The 23,684-nt window shown below is 40.1% G+C and overlaps 3 protein-coding genes across 4 annotated transcripts; 1 reads left to right on the top strand and 2 right to left on the bottom strand.

The window, feature by feature from the left end:
• Positions 1–4,164: 4,164 nt before the first annotated feature.
• Positions 4,165–5,409, top strand: LOC141823533 (phospholipase A(1) DAD1, chloroplastic). Its single transcript, XM_074710836.1, has one exon. It carries the CDS (start codon positions 4,165–4,167, stop codon positions 5,407–5,409), a length of 1,245 nt encoding a protein of 414 aa, XP_074566937.1.
• Positions 5,410–12,781: 7,372 nt separating this feature from the next.
• LOC141840201 (phospholipase A1-Ibeta2, chloroplastic-like) lies at positions 12,782–14,665 on the bottom strand. Its single transcript, XM_074728123.1, has one exon. It carries the CDS (start codon positions 14,648–14,650, stop codon positions 13,004–13,006), a length of 1,647 nt encoding a protein of 548 aa, XP_074584224.1. The 5' UTR covers positions 14,651–14,665; the 3' UTR covers positions 12,782–13,003.
• Positions 14,666–17,542: 2,877 nt separating this feature from the next.
• Positions 17,543–20,970, bottom strand: LOC141839862 (rho GDP-dissociation inhibitor 1-like). 2 transcript variants are annotated; one of them, XM_074727719.1, is made up of 6 exons: positions 20,656–20,970; positions 18,905–18,968; positions 18,547–18,765; positions 18,064–18,188; positions 17,862–17,942; positions 17,543–17,794 (listed from the first exon to the last, which is right to left on the bottom strand). In XM_074727719.1, exons 1-5 carry the CDS (start codon positions 20,887–20,889, stop codon positions 17,877–17,879), a joined length of 708 nt encoding a protein of 235 aa, XP_074583820.1. In that variant the 5' UTR covers positions 20,890–20,970; the 3' UTR covers positions 17,543–17,794; positions 17,862–17,876. The 2 variants fall into 2 exon arrangements, with proteins under 2 accessions (XP_074583820.1, XP_074583814.1); XM_074727713.1 differs by having other exon boundaries at positions 17,546–17,794; positions 17,873–17,942.
• Between the last annotated feature and the right edge of the window lie 2,714 nt (positions 20,971–23,684).

The following is a 23,684-nucleotide window of genomic DNA, read 5'->3' on the forward strand; positions in this document are numbered from 1 at the left end:
TGGCGGATTCCACCTTATTGCAGAAGAGTGTGAGGTATGTGCAGATCGGTAAAGGTTAATTTAGCCAATAGAGATGACACTAGATATTGAAGTTTCAAGGAATTGCCCAAACAAGACCTCATGTTGAAAATGATATATGATATATAAGCTTCTGCTAGTTAAATTGGTTTCTCAAGATATGTAGATGGTTTGATCAAAATATATGCATAAGTGAGCTAGCTAGCTAGCATGCACATTTGTTTGTCCAATATAATTACGCATGAGGAGAAATTTCAAACTATTTGATCCATCATTGGAAGTTAGGCAGCATGTGAAGAAGAGATAACTATTAAAATGTCCCTCGAATTGCATGTAGCTTGGAAGTCGAGTGTCGGATGAACTTGAAGTGGATATAAAACATGCATATGCATGCATGGGAATTTATGTACGATGATGTATACGTATAGACGATGTGCATGGTGATGGACTGACAGGGAAGAACCTACTTGAAATGGATAGAAAACATGCACAACTCAAACCATCTCATTCCTAATTCCTTCAATAATTAATCGGGCTGAGTTTAAGAGGAAGAGGACATAGAGGTTGGGGGAAGTTTGAGCAACTTGAAATGGATAGAAAACGAGAGCTCGATGATGCACAATTGTTTGGCACTCATATTTGCTTCTTTTTGTACAAATGCTTATGGTTTTGAGATTTTGGGGGGTGGTTCAAATTTTTGTGGCTATGAAGGGTCAAAATTGTATACACCAACAAACAAACTAGTGGGGAAGTTATGTGTCGACGTGAATGATCGAGATAAGAGGGTGTGCTTGAGAGGAAATTTTAAGAGATGCGAGGAAAAAATTGTTCATTTCATCTGATTTTGAATGGATCAAAATTTGATACAAATATATTAATTTGAGGATGGGTTGTGAATCTATACACTTGTAAATGTTATAATGGGTTGATTAAAAATGGAAAGTCTAGTTTATCTTCTATGTAAATTCTTTTTCTTTTATTTCAGTAGTCCCACACGATCGGTTCCATGATCATCTGTGAAGAGGTAAATCGGAGAAATTGCAGTTGACCGCTACGGGGAGGACATTACTTCGGCTTTGTCAAGATTCGATCCTTATTCACTTCAGCAAGTCTACCTCGCAGTAACTAATTCAATCATATCCGAGGGGTAAAAAATAACCATGCACCAGGCAATCCTTTCAATCAAGATACTAATATATGGTATAGCACTAAAGCTTATTGTTGATATGTCAACCTGAACGAACTTGACTTTGAACCCATATTGGTTCGGTTCAGCAACTTAGAGTCGGGCCCGAGTTCATGATCAGCTGGAGCCGTGCGATACTGTAGGAATAAAGGTAAGTAATTAAACAAGTCCCCACGTGCAACCCTCGTGTCCCACGTGCTACTCTCCCCATATTAAATATTAAAGTTCCGACAAAAAATTAATTATTAAGCGAAAGTGATATATTGTCTGTCATATTGAAAAAGGATTTACGCACAAATCGACCACATTTTTTTTAAAATTTTTATTTTTTTTAAAGAGAAAATTGGCTCTCCTTTCTCGTTTACATAATAAAGGGGGGAAAATCCTTCACGGTGCCTCGGATTCTTTAACAGTTTTCGCTTTTCCCTCCTCCAGTTTTTTGAAATTGGATTTTAGGTACCTTTAAAGTTGGGCAAACATAAAAAAGATATATTTTTTTTCTAAATCGTTAAAGAGGCGTCTCACTTTGTTTTTTTTATCAAAAAACATCTCATCTCTTTGTAAAATGATATAATTGTCTTTCAGTATTATTCTTATTATTATCTTTATATATCTCTTACCTAAATTTTGAATTGATTGGACGCATTATAACAATTATGAAATAGTAACTATTACAACTTAGTTACTATATAATTATAACTGTTACAATATGAAAAAAATTTTAAAGACTAAAATTATTTGAAACATACGAAAAGAATTTAAATGATATGTTTTGAGCCTAAATTGTGTCATTATAGGTTCCACCCATAATTAGTTGTAGATCTCTGAATGAGTTTCAATTTGATATATTATGCGTCTCATGATTCAAGCTGAGTCAAAAATTATGACATCTCAAAGTTTAGGGTTTAATATTCACGTTGTAATAACTACGATTTCGTAGTTGCTACAACTGAGTTGTTATGTAATTGTAGCAGCTATAGTTTGTAGTTGTTACACAGTTGCAGTAGCTATGATTTCATAACTACAGCTACTACAATGTGAATGTTAAATCTTAAATTTTCAGAGACTATAACTTTTGATTTGGATTGAACTACTAAACGCATAATATATCAAATTGAAATATGTTCAGAGATATACAATTGGTTATGGGGTGGAACCAATAACGGTCCAATTTCAAGTTTAAAAAATATCGTAAATCCTTTTCAAAGTCTCCGACTAATTTTAGTCTAAAAGACATTTATGTTATAATAGCTAGAAACCATAGTTGCTATAATTATGTGGCAACTCAATTATAGTAGTTAAGAAATCATAGTTGCTATAATTATGTATCAATTATGATTTCGTAACTGTTATAATGTATCTGATTAATTCAAAATTTAACATGGGAAATGTAGATATACTAATACTAATAATAATAATAATAATAATACCGAAGAGTAATTATATGATTTTATAGAGAATAAAGTAGCTTTTGATAAAAAAATCAATGTCACATCCTTTTGATTTTTGCCCGTTAAAGTATGTGAAAAAAAAAATTGTTTGGTTGAGTTTGCTTAATCAAGTGGTCGGTCAACAATAACTTTGTCGTTGACCTTTGAAGTCGAGAGTGGAGGAGGGAAGCAAAATGAAATATGTTCTGTTATCTATTTCACCATTAGCTTATCCAATTTTTTCATATATAATACTCCCGGTTTAATTTTAAATCTGTGAAATTGTTTGTTACCTCTTTAATTTTGAAACTCTGATTCTCACTGCCATCTCATCATCCATATTTAAAATTATGAATAATATTTTGCTGATATTAATTCCGCTTTGAAAAATAAAATAATTAGAGACTGGAATGAAAAATTCCTGTAAGGTAAAATGGAAAATAGGAAAACTAAAATGTTTTTTATAATTTATTTCACTTACCTCACTTCATCAATTTTAACATGGTTCTCCATTATATTTAAAACAATCATCCATTATATTTTAAAAACTTATATTTGGCTTCAAAATAATATTTTAAAAGAGTAATTGGTCACTCTTTTATTAATCGAATCTTAATTGACTGCATATTATAATATATATATATATATATATATATATATATATATAGTTTTGATATTCTGCGCGACCCCGTGAGCGACATAGTCGATCTATCGCCGTTGTCGCCACCCTCGCCGCGTCGTCCAACCACCATCGGCCGCCGGCCCGGCCACGATCGACGCGCCACTCGTCGGCACGTCGGCTGACATCGGATTCCAGCCGGATTGTGGTCGGAATCCGACGCAATTTGGTCGGAAACACGGTCGGCAGTGGCGTGCGCCGATTTTCAATCAAATCACGGATTCCGACCAAATCGCGGTCGGAGACGACCGAGGAAGGATCGCCGTCGCACGGATTTGGCCTTCCTCGGCCACAATCCAATCAAATTACGTCGGATTTCGATCACAATCCGATTGAAATCTGATGCCAGTCGAACGTGCCGGCAAGTGGCGCGTCGATCGTGGCCGGGTCGGCGATCGGCGTTGATTGGACGGCGCGGCGAGGGCGACCGGCAAAAGCAGGGTCGGGCGGAAACCTTGTGCATTTCCATATTTGGACGGTTAGATTTATCGCGTGATGGATGATGGATCGCATGGTGCTCACAACGTACACTAGGGAGTCGCGCAGCGGTATCAAAATCGATATAGGGCATATATATATATATATATATATACTAGTAATTTATAAAAAGTAAACTTTTTCATGATAAAAATAAAAAATAAGAGCCTTTTTCATGATAAAAATAAAAAATAGAATAGAATTTGGAAAAAAATATAGAGGTTGAAATGGAAAAAACAAAAAAGAAAAAAGAAAATGTGTGTCTATATAAAGCTGAATGGAGGTGAAGCTCTTCGTTCCTCATTTTGCTCTAATCCAATCAACAGAGTTCGTTACGAGCCATCAATTGAAATTGAACCGTAACTAATTGATCCATGAAGCTGCTGGCGATCGGCGCCGGCATTCCGTGGCCCTCAGCCTCGCCGTTCACTTCTTCGGCGAGGCGGCCGTGCATGGTGGCGGCGTCAACCTCCTCGAAGGCCGCAGCATTCCCGACTCTGAGTGATCATCCGCCGCCGCCGACGGCCGTAGCGATCAAGGAGCGGTGGCGAGAATACCAGGGAGACAACAACTGGGAAGGTCTCCTCGACCCCCTAGACTCCGGCCTCCGGTCGGAGATCCTCCGGTACGGCGAGTTCGCCCGTGCAGCCTATACCTGCTTCGACTTCGACCCCTCGTCGCCCTCCTACGCCACCTGCCGCTTCCCTAAAGCCTCCCTCCTCCCTCGCGCCGGCCTTCCCGCTACCGGCTATCGTGTCACCCGCCACCTCACAGCCACCTCAGGCGCCGCCCCCTGGCTTCCCTTCTCTCCCCGCACCGCCTGGATCGGCTACGTCGCCGTCTGCGACGACCCCGATGAAATCGACCGCCTCGGCCGGCGCGACATCGTCGTCGCCTTTCGCGGCACCGCCACGGTCCTCGAGTGGGTGGAGAACCTCCGGGCGAGGCTGACCCACCTCGACCCGGTGGTCCCCCGCGAGGCCGAGCCCATGGTGGAGAGCGGCTTCTGGAGTCTCTTCACCTCCGGCCACTGGAGCCTCCGAGACCAGGTCCGCTGCGAGGTGCGCCGCCTCCTCGACAAGTACTCCCGCGGGCCAGCGCCGCCAGTCAGCCTGACGATCACCGGACACAGCCTGGGCGCGGCGCTCGCGGTGCTGACGGCCTACGACGTCACAATGGCGCTGGAAGACGAGGGCCCGTCGACGACCACAGTGGTGTCGTTCGGTGGCCCGAGGGTTGGCAACGCGAGCTTCCGACGGGGGATGGAAGAGGCCGGCACCAAGGTACTCCGGATCGTGAACACCGACGACATCATCCCGAAGGTGCCGCCGGCTGGGTTCGTCGCGGAGGAAGAACAGGGGGCGGCGGAAGCTGTGGAAACAGGGGAGGAGGAAGCAGGGGCAGGGTGGCGGCTGCCGAGCTGGCTAGCGTCGAAAACGGGATGGGCGTACTCGGACGTGGGGAGGGAGCTGCGGCTAAGCAGCGGACGGCGCACCGGCAATGTAGTGGCCTGCCATGACCTCGGCCTCTACCTCAACCTGGTCGACCAGCTCAGCTCCGGCACCGGCGGCGGTTGTCCCCTGTGCCCGTCGCTCGCCAACGCCATAAGAACGAACTAAACTAGCCATTCGTTATTGTACAGGGAATTAAACTTGCTTAATTAATCAATCCACGCGTAATATGTATCATGAATTTATTTGCCGAAGCAAGATTGAATTGGTTAATGCAGAGAAAATATTGTTACAATGGACAATGGTTAAATTTTGAGGAATTCAAGAAAAATATTTTTTCCATAGCGGTAAATTATATTTGTTGAATTTATTTTTTCATAAATAATCGTGAGATTAATCATATGAGATTATTGAAATTACAAATTTGCTCCAATGAATTTATTGTTGTTCTTATTGAGATCACCTTCTGAATCGGCCTCCTAACTTGTAAGTTGACGATCAATGTGATACTCACGGGCAGCGAAGAACGAGACGGAGGGATTCTGAAGCATCGTTAAGATCTACACAGCAAGAGAAAAAGAGAGTGAGAACGGAGGCCAGGAGTGCTCTGACTCAACTGCTTTGACGCTCAAGTCAACTCCTTTATCGAAGAGGAAGAAGAAAATGCATAGAGAATCAGTGTTTTTGAGTTTATCAATGTGCGCACCTATCTCCATGAGATGGAGGGGAAATATATAGATTTATATAAGAGAATAATGGAAAAAATGTCTTATCGTAATTAAGAAGTATATCTTTCGTTAAAGATATTGTCAGAGAAGATGTATGCTCCATTTAGATAAGGAGAACATCTCATCACCGTCGCAATAGTGAAAAGTCTTATTACCCATAATGATACGGTATCAACTTGCGCTATCATGCCACATTAATAGGATGATAAGCTACCCGAGATATCATATGATTGTATGTGCCCTTCTGACGGCGGCCTGATGAGGGACTAATCAGAGCAGAAGTTGGTTGAGCGTGTCGTATGACACTGTGGAGGCGGAGCAGAGAGAGCCAAAGACAAGACCGGTTGAGACGGACCTTGAGGCCGAGAACTTGATGCGACCGAGAGGAGACTTGGTGATGCGGCTCGAAGCTCATAGTCCACTGTTGAAATGGAGTAAAGCTTTGAGAAGGATTGGATATGAGATCTCGAACTGAGTCGAATGCTGAGTCGGATATTGGACTCCGACCTGAGTTACCTTCCAAGTCGGATTCGTCAGCCCGAGTTAAATTGAATACTGAGTCAAGATTGTCAAATCGAGATATGAGACCAAACCAATCAATCTTGAAATTATATTTTCTTTCTTACATCAAATCAAATCTTGATCTTCTGGACTAAATCATATCCCCATAACAATTATCTTTCTTGGAATTGATGGAGGGAGAGGGGACGGGGAGGAGCCACGTTGGCCGCCGGCCAAGGTCGGAGCAGAGCAACGTACGTGAGTCAATTCTGCGTCAACTCATCTGATCATAATTATTATTAATTTATTATTATAGAAAAATTTTGACAATTATTTTGTCTCTATCTTGGTGTCTAAACTAAAGTAACGTACGGCTCATATCGTTTGTATATTTTAATTCTCAAATTAATTCCTATCGATGATTACAACGCACTCGTTCCCTTGTTAATTATCATATAATTATGAGCCTGAAAGAAAAAAAACATGGAAATTTAAAACTCGCACATATTTCGATCACAAAATAATAATAATTACTATTATTATTATTATAACAATTAATTATTAGAAATGGAAATTTAAAAAGATAGGTAGTTTATCATATCTATCACATATTCACATCACCCTGATGTATTAAATACTGAGACGACATCCACGTCATCTAATTGTAAATCAATCCAATACACGTTTGACAAAAATAAAATAATTTGAGAAAAAGAAAGAAAACCCCAAGACGTTTTTGGTGTGATCATCGACAGCTTTTTCAAGCATGCGGATTCTACTCGTCAAATCTACACACACATAGCTCATGAAGCTTGAAAGGGACGTCGAATCCAAAAAGTTTGCTCAAACCCTTGCTTGCATTTCTCCTAATTTGGTTCATTTTTTAGATATTTTAACAAAATTTTCCATGTCCAAGTGTTTAGTGGCTATTTCAATGGCATCCAATACAAATTCTCAATCATACATCATTTGTTGGCTAGGTTTATTAATGGCTTTCAAAGGTTAAAAAAAAGCTTACTAAACCTTCGCGGCCGCTATAGATATTTTGTGTCTATTTTAGTGGCATCTAATAGACATTTGAATGATACTTGAATTGCATATACTAAATATATAAATCACATCTAAATAATACAAAAAATTAAAGATGTTTAAGCAAATAATTTTAGCTTTTTTTGTTATTCCATAGCTATTTTAATTGCGTCTAATAAAAATGATTTTACTAGATGCATTATTCAAATTCAAATAGAAAAATTTTAAAGAAAATACTCAAACCCTTGCACTTTCTTCTATATATAGGTTATTCCAAAGTAAAGGCGTTTATTGAGTTATTTCAACAAATGATTTCAATTTTTTGATGGATTTCATGGCTATTTTAATGCTATCGAATTGATATTTTGAATGATAATGACTTGGAGGAAATATACTAATCATATTGTGAGTTGATTTTGATTGATATTGACACTTTTTAGTTAGGTGAATAGGAGGAAAAAATTAGTATATTTGGTAAAGACCAATAGAAAAATTGTTTCTCCTACCTATTCAATCAAACACACGATTGATGAGTGAGCACGTGTTAGCTCCTGGGGTATAGCTGAGTTGGTTACGAAGGAACAGACTTACAGAAGAGGACAAGGGTTCGAATCTCGACGAAGTCGAGTAATACCTTCCTCCGTCGTGACCAATTACAGTTTCTCGATTTACCTCCTCATAGATGGTCATGGGGATGATCATGTGAAGCTGCTAAGGTGGCAGATTCTATTTTTATTTTTTTTAGAAGATGAGTGAGCACATGTTAAAAAGAGGGCTCGAGTTGAATTATATATATATATATATATATGAATTTGATATCCTACGCATTTTATAATCCACGACTGATTTGCGATAGAAGATTCGGGATGTCCACAAGGATTTCAGATGTCCAAAATAGTAACAATGTCTTTTTTATTATTTTTATTTATTTTAATTCCTTTAAGATTTAGGAATTGAGTATAAAATAATTTTAAAATAAAAAAAATTAGTTACTTACAGTGTGTCGGATAAAAAAGGCAGGATAACAATCCGATACACTCAATGAGCAACTAATTTATTTTATTTTTTTTTTTTATGTTTGATACTATAATACAACTCTTAAATCCTAAAAAAATTTTTTTAAATGATTTAATCATAAATAAAAATAAATAAATAAGATTACTGTTTATGTCTGGGTGTCTAATTTCATTTTAAGTGAGAATTGGAATATGTTCTAATTTCATTTAAAGTGAGAAGCTATCAAATATATATATATATATACATATCCAAGTCTGATTACTTTCACCTAAACGTACAACATAATTTGACTATATAATGAGGATAAGAATTCAACTATTTGTAAAATTAAAAATTCTTTTCTATTATACAATTTTATTTTTAAAAAATATATTCTCATAAACCATTATATTTAATTTTCCTATATGTCATAAGTTGTCACTTATGTGGTTGTAGCTTGCCACGTGCAAGGCTATTAAATGTGGAGAGTGACTTGAATGTCTGTCTCTTTAGGAGTGAATCAATGTGAAAAAAACGACCAATTCAAGTGAACGATCTTAGTCAAAATGATAGCGACTACAGAAATAATAGTGATTTCAAAATGATAATTGGTCTTCATCCATACAAATATTAATCAAAATTAACCTTTCAAAATCACATACATCAATATAAACTCACACATATGAGTTGGTTACAACACAACAGACTTGAATGAATCTTTCAGGTAATTCTGCATCGTAACCAACTGCAATTTCTCGATTTACTTCCTCACAAATTATTATTATCTTTTACAGAAAAATATATGAATGATTTTTTTTCTATTGCTATTATTAATATTATTATATATTTTTTAAAAATAGTTCTTATTTATATGTTTTAATAGAAAATGTGATTCCGGTTTGGTTGGGTAGTGCCAAAACCGAAAAATTGTACACATTTGAAAGTCCAACTGATTTTGACTATTGCCAAAAGTTTTGTTAACAAAAATTTATTTTGTTAAAATAGTTTGATTTAATTTAATTTAATTTAATTTCCTTCATTTTCCCTCTCTAATTAGTAAATTTAAATTACTTTTCCTAAATATTAATTTTAATGAATTGGGCCGGGCTTGAATTTATATTCGTCAAAACAATTGGGCCCGTTATGCAATTTTGTAATCGAGATATGAAATCAGATTTTGCATACAATTCAATGTGTTCGGCGTCGGTATGCCGTGCCCTCCTCGCCGGCCATCTTTCCGTATCCTCGCCGGCGTCGTCTTCTACGTCATATTTTCTCCTCGCCTTCCAACTTCCCGATTCCGTATCCCTGGGCCTCGTTCGAGAACGCCATCATGAACTACGGACTGGAAATTTGGGAGTACGCACAAGGACCCGAGGCTGTTCGACGAAATGCCTGACCGAAACATGGTGCCCGCTTTTCCCATGCTCTTTAGCTTCCTTTTTGGATTCAACTGGATAGCCTCGATTGTCTCAGGAGAGTCATGGATGACCCACAAGCATATTTTTGCATATAGTTTCTTTAATCATAAAACTATACTGAATACTATTTGATGAACGCTTGTAGATATGATTCAACAGTAGGTCACCAATTGGTTCATGAGCCATGGATGATCTTTTCCTTCAGAGCCATATAGTTCTTATGTCGAATTCTCTTAATTGTAGAAATATGCTGGTAATAGGATTTGCCAAATACTTGCATTGCTTACAGGTTCCATTAGTTTATTTTTCGGAAGTGATATTTAAACGAGACAGTTATACTAGGTTTGAATTTGATAGATAGAAGCTGCAAATAGAGAGGAACAGTTTATTATGTATCTTAAGTTTCTGCAAGAGAACCTTCAGAGAAATAACTAGCCTTAAAGGTTTTAGGATTCATGTGTTGCACTCACTCTGGGACCATAAATCATCTTCAGGTTATCTTCTCACATAGCACCTCGTATGAATTGCAAGGTGAGAGATGACTACCCACCCAATTTGATGACTTGAAAAAAATTGCCATGTGTTGTTGGAGTTTAGCTACATGGCGGGTGACTATTGTTAGAAAGTCGCACCGTGTAATGTAGCATAACCGTGTCGTGTTGTATCCCTTCAATACAAAATCATGTAAAACATGTAAAATTAGCTACGCTTTCACTATAGATGATTTATATGACTTGTATGGCTCAACCTCCACTCAGCAAAGAAAGTGGAAAATTGATCTCTCCACTATTGGTTTCATGGGCAATAATGGACCTCAACTTGTGGACATAGAGACAAACAATTTAGCATGTTTTTTGAGTTGCAAAATGAATCTTCACAGCACACAAATGGTGTTAGAGGTTTCAGGATTCATTTGCATAAAGTTACACACCAATACAAAGCTACCATCTCGATAAATCTATGTTGAAACACTCTCACTAGGAGCATTCATTATTTCCAAGTTCTGAATTCCTAGTCTAAATCCTTATTATGCATGTAGGACACTGACATTGGGAAACTTGCACTTCGAATGGATGCTGATATCTCTTGGACATGTTTAACAATTTTTGGAAGTAACTTTGTAGAACACTTGGATCCACTCTTGTGCTAGGCACTTATGCTCAAGTCTGAGTGACATAGTTCCCAGGTCAACTTTTCAGGTAACACTCTAAATGAAGTACAAGGCAATAGATGTCAAGCCACCCATTTTGATGACTAGTGAAAGGTTTCCATGTTTGAATTCAGCCATTATGTGGCTAGAGTCAGATATTTGTCTTCTTTAGCATATCATGATCATATTGTATCACATAGTGTGAATTCAAATAATATCCAAGAGCTAATAGAACTAGTTAAACTATTGTCCTATTGTATCATATTGTGTGAATACATTATCATGTTCAAAAGCTAATAGAACAAGTTAAATTATCGCCCTATTGTATCAAATTTTGTGAATAAAATATCATGTAAACAGGGTATAGAATTAGTTTAACTGTTAGCACATTGTATCATATTTTATGCACGCAATATCATGGGAAAAAGATATGCACCTAGTTTATTATTTTTTTTAAAAAAAACTATAATGTAAAATTAGTAAAGCGTTCAACAAAGTTGTTTCTATGTTGTGAAAAATGACAAAAAAAAAAAATACATGACATATGTTGCACAGCCTCCACTCAACCAAGAAAGTGGAAAAGAGATTGATTCCTCCACTATGCATTCAATTTTAGCCATCAAGATACCTGAAAGCAAGGGTTGTCCCCCACTATTCTACCAATAGAGACTCTCATAACAATTTTAGTGCTACTTCAAATCAATTATACGTTTGGAGGACATTAGAAATTCATATAGGTTAAAAAGTGTTATGGATTTTTAATTCATTCTTTTCTCCACCTCACCTCACAGTTGTCTCCTATTGGCACTTTTCTCCTAGGCTTATCAAGATTGCATTGTTATCCATCATCTTGTATAATACAATACGACAACAACAACTAAGCCTTATCCCATTATGTTAGGTGAGGTCGGCATCTTGTATAATACAATCCAGCCAACATTACTTTATCTAACATTTTGGCATCAAATAATCCAAAATAAATCAGCATATGATATGCAGACGCATTTGGCTCAAAATAATTGCTAGAGTGTGACTTTAGTTCCTTAAGATCTTAATTCTCTATTTCCTTTGCAGAGCTCCATGATTGCTCTAGTTTAAAATCCTTGATCTTAATATCTCAAACTAATATGTTCTAATTGAAGTTTCTTTGCAATTTAGTATCGTCTAAACATAAATAGTGTGAGCTTACCAGATTCTGTAATGTTTCTCGGTTTGAATTCACCAACCAGTTTTCTTGGAAATAATGGTTTCAGTTGGCTTATTTTTAGTTCTGTGTCTTGGCTTGTTTAATTTGAAGAAATGGAAACATAACATCTGGTCCCTAATCATACAAGTATAACGGCTGAACAAATAGTCATAATGAGTCTCCAGAACTCAAGTGTGAGGATTATGCAGTCAATCAATGAAATTAGTGATAAATTCAGTTAGCAGCAAAACATTCTGAGTAAATATAGCTTGCTTCATCAGTTTCTTCTTAACCTTCATTGAACTTTCATGTTGCATCGTCCGTCAGATCATTCCTTAAGCAGTTCATTGTTATTGACTCATGGTTTTGCTACATCTGTTTCCTAATATCTAGAGGAACTTTTATCTATTCAATCAAAGTCAATTTGTCATCCAGAAAAATTTTTGTTTTAAGAAAATTATGCAAGAAGACAACTTGTTTCTGCAAAGAGTTTTTTTTTAATCCTTTTTTGAGTCAATGCCAGCAGATCTTATGAGGTAAAAATAAAATGGTTAATTTTACTTTTTCCTGGAAATTTGTTCGTTGCATTGGAATTCAGATTCTTGGTCTTGCAACGTTTAATGAGGCATGAAATTCTAAAGCTTATCCATATCTCAGTTCTTGGGAAGAAGTTGCATCTTAGCTAATTGTAATGTATATGAACAAATGGGTTTGCTTTCTTCAAAATGCCCCCTTTCATCTCCGGCGAGGACTAAAAAGTGGAGGAAGGGCTTGCCAGTTGGCCGGAGTTGCATCTGCCGAAGCTTCCGGCAGTTTGCTTCAGCCGGAGCTCCTGCGCCTTGTTCAGGTACAGCTTCTTGATGTTGGCGCCCTGCTGACTGAGGAGGCGAGCAAGACTCCGCTTGGCGTTCTCCCGGAATGGTCCACCGGCCGCCGCGAAGCCGTCGACGAGGTGGAGGTAGGCCTCCAAGTCATGGCAGCACGACAGGTCGGCGTCCGGCCGTAGGTACGGCGAGCTTTGGCTGTCCACCACCAGCTCCCGCCCCACGTGGGCGTACCCTTCGTTCCGTGTCCTCAGCGGAGCCGCCGGTACGCGCGGCACCAAGTCGTGGGCGTTCACCACCCTCAGCACCTTCACCCCCCGCTTCTCCACCCGCTCCGCGAACGCCCGGTTCCCCACCCGCGGCCCCCCGAAGGTGAACACTGCCGTAGCGGAGCGCTCCGTCGGCAAAAGCGACACCACCTCTTCAGCCACCAGCACCGCCAGCGCCGCCCCCAGGCTGTGCCCCACCACTGTGATGCTCAGCTCCTCCCCTGCGTACTCCTTCCTTAGTTTCTTAACCTCCTCAACCACCGCCGCCGATAGGCTCGGTTTGCCTCCCAACCCCGGTGTCTTGTATAGGCTCCGGAATCCGCATTCCACCTTCGCCACTGCCGACGAGAGGTGATGTTCCTCTGTTTCCGTTTCCTCCTCCGCCGAGTGTCCTTGTTGCTTTGTTTCCGCCTCCGCCTCCACCTCGTCGAGAGGAACGAGTTCGGTGCGGAAGTTTTCCGCCCACTCGAGGCAGGTGGAGGTGCCGCGGAGGGCGATGACGATGTCTCGGCGGCCCATGCGGCGGATCTCGCGCTCGTTCTCACAGACGGCAACGTAGCCGATCCAACTGGTGGGGTGCGCGGCCATGACCCAGGGCGCCACCGTATCGATCCACGGGGGGAGCTCGATGGAGGCGGTGGCGAAGAGGTTGCGGGTGACGCGGTAGGAGCGGTCAGGGAGAAGGACGTGGCGGGGGCGACCCGGCGGCGCGCTGGTGGAGTGGAAAGCGCGGTAGGTGGCCTGCACGAATTCTCCGTAGCGTACGAGCTCGCGGCGGAGGTCGTCGTTGAGGGGGTCGAGGAGGCCCTCCCAGTCGCCGACACCGTGGAAGCGTCGCCATCCGCCGGCGATACTGCCGCGTGGGGAGGTGCGGTTGGAGTTGGACAGCAGGCGGCGGAGGCGGGTTAGGCTCCTGGGCGACACCTCCTCGGCTCCGGCGTGCTTATTGGAGAACCCGCCGGCGGGGAACAGGGCGGAGGTGAGGTTGAGAGCCTGTAGTAGGCGGCTGGTCCGGTACGGCGAAGGAGAGTCACTGCCGCCGTCGGGCTGCATCTTCACCGGCCCCGAGGCCGCCGGAGGATTCTCCTGCTTCTGCTTTTCGAGGAGGCGCTCCAAGTTAGCGAGGTGCGCGTTCGTGGATATGGTGGCGGCGGCCGGCGGAGCGGTGGCTGCGATGCTAGCGTGGACTGCGGCGGCGTGGTGGTGACGTGCGGCGAAAGCATTGAGGGGCGAGTTGGGGAGGCCGTTGCGGGCCTGCGAGACGTAGCGAGGAGGAGCTGCCGCCATGGCGAAGGCGATCGACATGAGAAGAGAAGAGAAGAGAAGAGATGGACTTGGTAAGAGATGTACCAGCGTAGGACTATAAATAGGCAGAAACAAAAATGGTCAACGCCACGTAGGACAAAGTCTGGATCATAAAAAAAGACCGTTAGTCAAAGTTGACATTTTGTTAGGCCTTGGGACACACAATCCGCGAATCCGCGTGGCGTCGGATATATATATTTTTAATCTCTTTTACCGCCTAAGGTTGCTTTGGATCGGATCAAGCACAACTTAAAAAATAATTTTATTTTTTTTAATTTATATAATTTATTTTTAAAAACTAAAAAAATTTTGTGATGGAATTTTTCATCCATTTATCAACTCCATTGACGTTTTCAAATCAAAAAGTGTTGTTGGAGAATTTAATTAAAGTGCCTTTATAGTGAATTAATAAATAATATTGTGGAACGTAGAGGGGTCAATTTATATTATTGTTCCTAGGTAGATAATTTGAAAGATCAAGGACATTGACCAAAATATGAATACGTAAGAATAAAATCAACATTTTGAAGGAAAGATTCAACTTCTCTTTCCAATTCTTTCTATAAAAATTTCTTTTTTTTCTAAAAATAACTTCCATTTTTTGTAGTTTCTTTAATAAAATTTTAAAATAACTTCCATTCCTATCTTTCTAAAAACCATCATAGACATTTTTTATGCAATTATTTTGTCTAATGACTTCTTATATATTACATATGAAAACTTTATTTTCAATCTTACAATTTATTAGAAGAATTTTCTTTGTTCAAGAGGCTAAGTTTTTTATTATCCTTCCTCATGGCGAGTTTAATGTTAGGTAAGGATCACATAAAACAATTGTGCGAAAATTCAAACTTATACACGTTCGATTCCTAAAACTACTTTGGTCAAGAATCACAATGCTAAGCTTATGTACAAAGTGTGTACGCTTGCAACTTTAGGTTGTTCATGACTTATTCCAAACTTTGACTTTTTAAAAGTCAAACGACACTTTTTTGTTTAGTTGCATGAGCCATACGTGGACTAAAGATGTTAGTCAATTGAAACGAATCGAACCAAACCAAACCAGTCGAGCTTAGATCAAGCATTTCTTTGGGAAGCCAAAAGTGTAGTCGAATGAAGTTTTATACAAACTTGTAAAATTGTCTGATCTTGAAGCTAATGCATGTAGTTGCTTAATCAATGAAGACAGGGCTCATTCTTTTGATGAACGTTGCAAATGCATGGAGACAATCTCAAAGAGTCTTATGCCCAGTTAATCCTAAAACCCAACAATAATAGAGGGGTGAATGATATATAAAGACAAGGATTCATTATTGTTTCATTCTGTTTGAGATTGTAGTCTGATAATTCAGAGAAAGGCAATTGTTGAAGAGGCAAAGTTATAGACTTTGATGATGGAGAGAACGATGGACTAAGGGAGAGGAAGACATTGAGACTAAGCAAAAGTCTCACGCGTGGCCACTTTGATACTGAAATTAGCACAGGGGACAAGAGAAGAAAAAAACAATAGGGTTTATGGAAGGAGAAGGAAACGAGTATATTCTTGTGCATACCTTTTTCGTGTGAGCCTTTTCTATAGTTTATATAGTTATAAAAAAAATATTTCCACGTTAGTAATAGTGGGAGATCAGATCCAATAATCGTTATTTGCTTCTCACTCGATGGATGTCACGCGTATGTGAGAGAGCATGTCGGGGATCAAGTTTGATAATCACATGATTATTCCTCCATCCAGTCGTAGTGTTGCATTTGAAAATATTCGTAATAACTGTCAGTGAGCTATTTATAAGATGTAGGTTGAAGAAGTTTAAGGAGTTTGGATCCTTTAAATCAGAATGACCAAGCTAATACGGTGAAAGAGTCTCGATCCTCTGAATCGAAATGGTCAAGCTAACAGAGTCAAGGAGTCTGAATCCTCGAGAATTGGATGAATCGAACTGATAGAGCAGAGGAGTCTTAGTCCTCTGGAGTCAAGTTAACCGACCTAGTGAAGTCAAAGAGTCTAAGTCCTCGAGAGTCAGGTAGACCGAGATGATGAAATTGAATCTTAGCCATCAAATATCGGACAGATTGTACTGATAGAGTCAAGAAATCTAAATCCTCAAGAGTCAGTTGAACCAAGCTGATGGAGTCAAATTAATTGAACTAGTGGAGTCAAAGAGTTTAAGTCCTCAGGAACAGACTAAGCTAATGAAGTCGAAAATTTTGACTCCTTTGGAATCGAGTGACACAGCCGATGGAATCGAGGAGTTTGAACCCTCTGAAATAGGATAACATCTTCGATGGAGTCAATCATCTGAAATCGAATGACCAGACTAGGGGAGTTGAATGGCCGGACTAAGAGTGCCCAGGCAATGTTGACCTCCATCTGAACTTCACTTTGACCTCCATTTAAACTCAAATAACGACTTGACTCTCTCACATATGAATATTCCTATCCACTGTATCAACTATAAAACAAAGTAAAAGAGAGATCATATCCCTCCTTAATTTACCTCAAGAGCAGAAAGAAATGTTTTTTCCAGCTCAACCAGCTCGAAAGGAAAGAAAGAAAAAAAAAAATTCCAACAAGCTCATGAGCAAGTCGTGTTGGTTAGCAGGCTCACAAGCAAACTAAGAATTTGAGGCTGACGACCAACAAGCTCATGAGCAAGCTGCAAATTTGCAGTCAGCTGCCGGCAAGCTCAAGAGGAAATTGCAAGCCAAGCCAGTCGGGTGTTTCTACCTCAGCAGACTCACAAGCAGACTACGAGTTGCCGGCCGCGGCGCTTGCTAGCTAGTGAGCTAACGAGTACACAACAAGCTTGTTGGCTGCCTGACAGCCAGTGTGCTCACGAGCAAGGGGGACGAGAATCCTTTGTGCTCCAAGGAACAATTCATGCTAAACTATTCATGATGATCGGGATGCTGCATTGCTTATGGGATCAGATGACACTATTTTGTGCAATAAAGAGTTGGATAAATATTTTAGAATCCTGCTTGAAACTTTAAACTCATTTCCAAGTAAACACTGCAAGCCAAGTTAGGATTCAGTGACCTGCTGCACTACAGCATAGTACACACTGCGTACAAAGTAGACGTCCATGTAGACATGACGAGCATATAGAGTCTCGATCCAGATTTCAGCTATTAAAACATCTTCTCCTGAAATGAATTCACAGTCAGATATCTGCAAACATGGTTTATTGTAGTTCGCAATGATTAATCGTACGAGATAAATACACTATCAACGCTTCTTGATTTCAAAGGAATAGTCGAGCTCCAAATGACATCTATTATCATCGTCCTCAAACTGGAACAAAGAATAGGGAAATGAAGGATCAGAAACTTGTAAAGTATGCATTTGGTTGAAATACTGGAATAGGGAGGTCAGTCATGAAGCTAAAATAATTAGTTAAGACACTGCTTACTACCTTGAGTTTCGCAGAGTAGATTCCTCGAGCGAGCACCCCAGATGGAGTAGTTTCTTCCTCGAGCAAATGCTCATAGGGATCTCGTTGAGGAGCAAACGTACCAAGCATTCCCTTGCTTTGATCCACTAGCAAATCAAATAGTTATTGATGTTATAGAAGCTTGGAAGAGCTAATGTATTATATCATTGTGTAACTAATCTGAAAGTACAAACTTCACCAAACAAAACAGCTGCTTAGTGCAAAAGAATTAGTGAAAGGATCAGCAGTTACAATAATTAATGTCAAATGTTTAGTGACTTCAGATAAGAACTTTAAACCTACACCTGGCGAATTATATTAATGTGGCAGCCACAACATTTATAATTGCTCACCAAGAAGCCAGATTGGCTTTCGTCTCTGAATGATATGGTTAGTTTACAACACAATTTGACAATATTTTACACTAGAATGTACAAAAAAGAGATTCAGATAAGATGAATGTACCTTTAAGCCCTCTCTTCCAGACTATGTTTGAATAAGTCAGGCCAGAGACAATATTATGCTTAACACTGAATAATAACTTAAAGCAATATTTTGATCCCTCCTTCAGAGTAAAAAGTACACGGCTTTGGTTTTCTGCAATTGGTAAGGAGGTAACAGCATCAGAATATCCTTCAGATATAACTCCTATTGAATGAAATATGACTTCAGGTTCGATTTGTCCTGCAGATAAAAGATGTAGGAAAAGGATATGAGTAATGACATTCCATAAAACAAGGAAAAATTGTAAGCAATATATATATATATATATATATATATATATATATATATATATACAAAAATAAATATATAAAAGAACAACCATTTAAGTTTCCATCCACACATCCAAGTAGTTTTTCCTTCCATCTTCTCAGACTCTCATCTTCCTGGAAGATACATAAAAACATGGTTATGTTGAGATTTTGGATAACTTTTTTCCTGCAAAACATTTACATAAACTAACAAATAGATTCTTCCTGCAAACAGGAATTGGCAGATTGTCTTTGTTTGTTGATCTTTACATGGCCATAGCAATAAATTGACTAATTAAACATAGCTTCAAACAATCTGAAATAGTAGGTAGAGAAATAAAGAGACAGTGTTTTCTCCATGGAATCAAAGCAAATAGAAGATATAGAGAGACAATTAAATCTCCAATACCTACTCTAATGTAGTTACCTCAGGACTGCAAAACTATGTTTTAATTCATTTATATCTCTCAGCAAAAGAGGCAAGTCAAAAAGAACTTACTACTTATAACAGAAAGCCCAAAATGCAAATATACATTTGTTTCCATGTCCAATGCTTTTGGTTTTAACTTAAAGATCCCCCAATTACATCAACTGTGGTCAGAACATCACAAAGTTTCATTGAGTTACCATAAACCACTAACTGTTTTGCGTATACTTGGTCATTGAATCTTTGAGACAAACTACGTGACATGCATGGCTAAATAATCATTATGCATAGCTCCAGAAAAAGGAACATTTAAAAGCAAAAATGTAAGAACAAAACATTACATTTGATGTATACCACAACATAACACAAGTTTAGCAGATAATTAAGTAGATAAATTAGTTGTTACTAGGAGTCATACAACTCTCCTAAATAGCAGTGGCCTTCTTCCTCCATTTAAACAAGTTCCTCATTTCAGCTTTGCAGGAACTTCCAGCCAAGAAATCCCCTTGACACATGACTTCCATTACAAATTAGCAGTGCAACAATGTGAGTGGAGAGAAGCCTAAAATTTTTTCTTTCCAATCATTAAACAAGGAGCCCTCTAATCCCCTAGTTCTGAACTTCCCAACACAGATTGGTCACCATGAATCTACAAAATCTTGCATATGTGAACAGATAGCTTCCTCCTTTGACACAAATCCTTGTACCATTGTGTACAGTAACTCTTACAGCAGAACATACTAGCTAGGAGAATACTTATGGAGCACCAAATGTACCAATATTATTATCAACTAAGTAGTTTATATGGCATCAGGAAAAACACAGAAAGAGGATCACATTCCATACAAACCAAATTGTGATGATAAAAGTTTCTCAAACAGTAATGCTCACTATCTAGTTAACACAAAAAATAGACAATTCTGTTACATTGCAAGTGTGGGACTAATTTTCCAAGTTCTTGGCAACTCAAACTTACGGTGGCATGAATTGATTGCTTTTAAATGCTTGCATGTTGAAATTTTCAGTGCTTATTTCCCAAATAATCAACAATCAAACTTAGTGTAAAAACAATAATAGTGATGGGTTATGACAAAACAGTCACAACCCCAATGTTATGGACCACAGCATGTAAAGGCAAGCCATAGGTTACCAACAATGCCAAATGCCAGGAGCAATCCCATTATAGAGACAGACAAAATGCGATTAACACTCAAGCAACCAGGTAGAGCTTTCGACAACACTAGTTTGGTACCCGCTTGATTTGATCGACGGTCACACGAAAGTCGGGAGATTAAGGAAGCAAACGGAAAACAAAAGGAAAAAAAAATCGCACCTTTGTAGAAAATGGATCTCAAATTGCCCTAGAAAGCTAAAAATAATAATAATAAATCAAACCTTGTCCTTCTCAAGCTGATCCTTGAGGGGGATCAGCGGCGAGGGAACGAACCCATCGGCGGCGATGGCGGCTTCCTCGTCCTCGTCTCCGTCGACCTCGTCGTCGTTCTCCTCCACCTTGCTCTCTTCCTCGCCCAAATCGCGGCTGCTCTGCGAGGGATCGACTCTCGCAGAAGCGACGGAAGAGGAGGAACTCTCCGCTTCCACTCGCCGCTGCCCTCCTCCGCCTTCCATTCCTTTTCCCAGTAAAGAGTGAAACAGAGGGTAAAAAAGTCGCCTTGCTTTGCCTTTCACTCCTCCACTCGACCAACCAAAACCAAATCGAAGAAGAGGAAAGAAGTGTTTTTGAAACAGCGCAAGCAAATAAATTATTCGTTAATTAAACGGAAAAGGAGGAATAATAATAAAAGACACTAATTGTTAGAAGTAGTCATAAATCCTGAAAATAAATAATAAATAAAATTAAAGCTGCAAGAATAATAATAAATTAAATTTGCTGCGTCGGCACGTTGAGTTCCTTCTCGATGCACTGCAATGAGTCGCAGAATCTTTGACCCAGATCGCCATTCGCAGCTATGTTCTTGTATTTGTCAACGTCGGCTGCCAAAAGTCAAGTTGACTACGAAATTTTGGGATTCCCGTATCTATCCGTAATATTTTTTTATACGACAAAAATAGTTTTTTTTTTGACATCACATAAAAAAATATTGTTCTCTTTTTTTATATATTTTTTAAATCATGAATGAGGAATAATCCCGACTCAATTTTTGAACCTTTATTAATTTATGTCCTTGTTACTAACTTTTGCAGGTCTCTCTCGATGACAAGAGCACGATGGAGCTTCAATCCCAGCGTTAATTTCTTATGAATGACTAATTAACACGATCGATCGAGTCAGGATCGAGCTAGTTATTTTTATTTTTTTCTCATGGAAACTATGTATATATATATAGCCGGTTAGCTAAATGGAATAGACAGATAGATTGGTGGCAACCACCGACTTTGATTACAGGCTGCCCTCGGCCGGGGTGCGCCCGTGGAGCATGGTGTTGAAGGCTGATCGACCTTCCACCGGCTTCAAGGCAAAGCCAGCGGTAGAGGACTCAAATAGAACCAGAACATTCGTTCCCCAACCATCACCACTGGTCGACTAGCGGTCGACCACCGCCACCACTGGTCGCGCGACCAGCTGGTCGACCACCACATGGTGGTCGATCACTAGTCGACCACCACTGGTCGATCCGTGGCGCCGATTTCTGTTAAAGACGTTATAACGCCACGACGTTGCGGGCAATGACTAACTAACACGATCGATCGAGTCGGGATTGAGCTACGAAATAAAAAAAAAAGTAACATGACATACGTGGCAGTCCACATATGTCATGCCGGACGGCTTTTTTCTGCTGGCGGTGCGCTCGTAGAAATTTCTTCTTTGCGCTCGAGATTGTCCTCTCGAAACCCTTTTCACTCTCAGCCCTTCCGCAGCTGCACCTTCTATATATCCTATATAGTGCGGCCTTATCCTCCTCTGCAATCGCCCCCGGAGCACCTTCTTCCTCCTCCAGCGCGACTTTTTCCCTCCTCTACGCCTGCCGCCGCCCACCTTCTTCCTCCTCCAACGTGATCGTCGTCGCCGCGTGCTCACCGATTGCTCCCCACATCCGCATCGTGCATCCTGTCGTCGTCGCTACCAGCCACCGGCCGCGCTTGGAGCAAAAATGCTGGCGGCGTCGGTTTGATCGGAGGAGAGGGCGGCGGTGGCTGTCGCGAGGAGGAAGGACTGCGACGAGCCGACCACGGCCGGAAAAGTCCGCTGCGATTGGAGGAGGAACAAGGTGCGGCGGCGGTCGACGTTTGAGGAGAAATCGCCGCCAGGCAATGGCTCGCGCGGTTTCCGGCGCCGGATTCCGGGCCGCCTTGGAGGAGGGGTCGGAATCCGGCTGTCACGTGGCCGACGCGCCCGGACTGCAACGGACGCAGCGAGGGACCAGACGGCACAGCGAGGAAGATGCAGCGGCGGTGGTCGTATATATATAGGCCTGGAGGGAAAAGTCGAGTGTAGCATTATTTTATATAGCATATAATTAGTCCTTGAAGCATAATTATCACTGCCAAGTACAGCAGTGTACGTTTCTTTTCAGTTCTCATATGAAATAAATCAATAATTAGTCCTTGAATTAATTATCATAAGTACTTCTGTCTCTTCTTAAATCTCCAAATCCGCCCTCCTAATAATACAGCACTGTCTCGATTGATCCAAATGGAATCCTAGTTACCTTGTGAGTGATGAAATTCAATGCGTCATGCAAATTATCTCCAACCGATCGATTCGTTTCCTTCCATTTGAAGAATCCAATTCCCTGAGTTGTCATCTGCAGCTAGCTAGCTTTGTCTGGTTCTAACTTAGTTTACTTGGAGGAGTTGTCACAGTGTCCATCACTGTTACTCCACAGTACTGCTCGAAGCAGGCAGCAGAGCTTTCATTATAGAGCAAGCCACTGCAACGTGCCCAAACATGCACTCAGCTTTTGCTTCAACTGCAATCATGCAACACATATACATAAATATATATTTCTTTTTCGAAATTAAGGCTTTGTGGATTTATCTTTCTCTCGATCAAATCCTTATTTTGCTGTTGTTTGCATGAGCTAGCTAGCTAGCGTACTGGGATTATGAACATGGGTTGCTGTCCGGCCCATGCATCGTCAATCATTTACACGTACTCTCCAGCTCATGATCGCGTAGCTGCAGTATTATGCATCTGTATACTATACAGTTTTATGATATTAATATAATTGAAGTAGTAAATTAAACATGTATAAGATTATATTAATTAATACGTACCTGCTTTTGTTCGTACGTGCATGTTGTTTAATTAATGATTAATTAGGAGAAACTTTTCTTGTGAGTTAACTCATATGAAAATAAGCAGCTAGCCAGATGATCTGCCTTGTCTCTGTCTGCTGTGTGCGATCCATCTCAGATTTGATTAATTATATAGATACACAAGCCTTTGGATCTATTTTTAT

The sequence above is a fragment of the Curcuma longa genome, chromosome 1 (assembly GCF_044706935.1).
Source record: "Curcuma longa cultivar G26 ecotype Majalengka, Jawa Barat chromosome 1, ITB_CL_G26_1.1, whole genome shotgun sequence".
Classification (NCBI taxonomy): Eukaryota; Viridiplantae; Streptophyta; class Magnoliopsida; order Zingiberales; family Zingiberaceae; genus Curcuma; species Curcuma longa.

What these genes read in the sequence shown, in the direction of transcription:
- LOC141823533 (XM_074710836.1), top strand. Translation starts at nt 4,165, where the DNA reads ATGAAGCTGCTGGCGATCGGCGCCGGCATTCCGTGGCCCTCAGCCTCG.
- LOC141840201 (XM_074728123.1), bottom strand. Translation starts at nt 14,650, where the DNA reads ATGTCGATCGCCTTCGCCATGGCGGCAGCTCCTCCTCGCTACGTCTCG.
- LOC141839862 (XM_074727719.1), bottom strand. Translation starts at nt 20,889, where the DNA reads ATGGAAGGCGGAGGAGGGCAGCGGCGAGTGGAAGCGGAGAGTTCCTCC. An exon ending in ATCAGCTTGAGAAGGACAAG is followed by an intron (nt 18,969 to 20,655) that starts GTTTGATTTATT and finishes TGTATCTTCCAG; the next exon opens with GAAGATGAGAGTCTGAGAAG. An exon ending in TGTGGATGGAAACTTAAATG is followed by an intron (nt 18,766 to 18,904) that starts GTTGTTCTTTTA and finishes TTTTATCTGCAG; the next exon opens with GACAAATCGAACCTGAAGTC.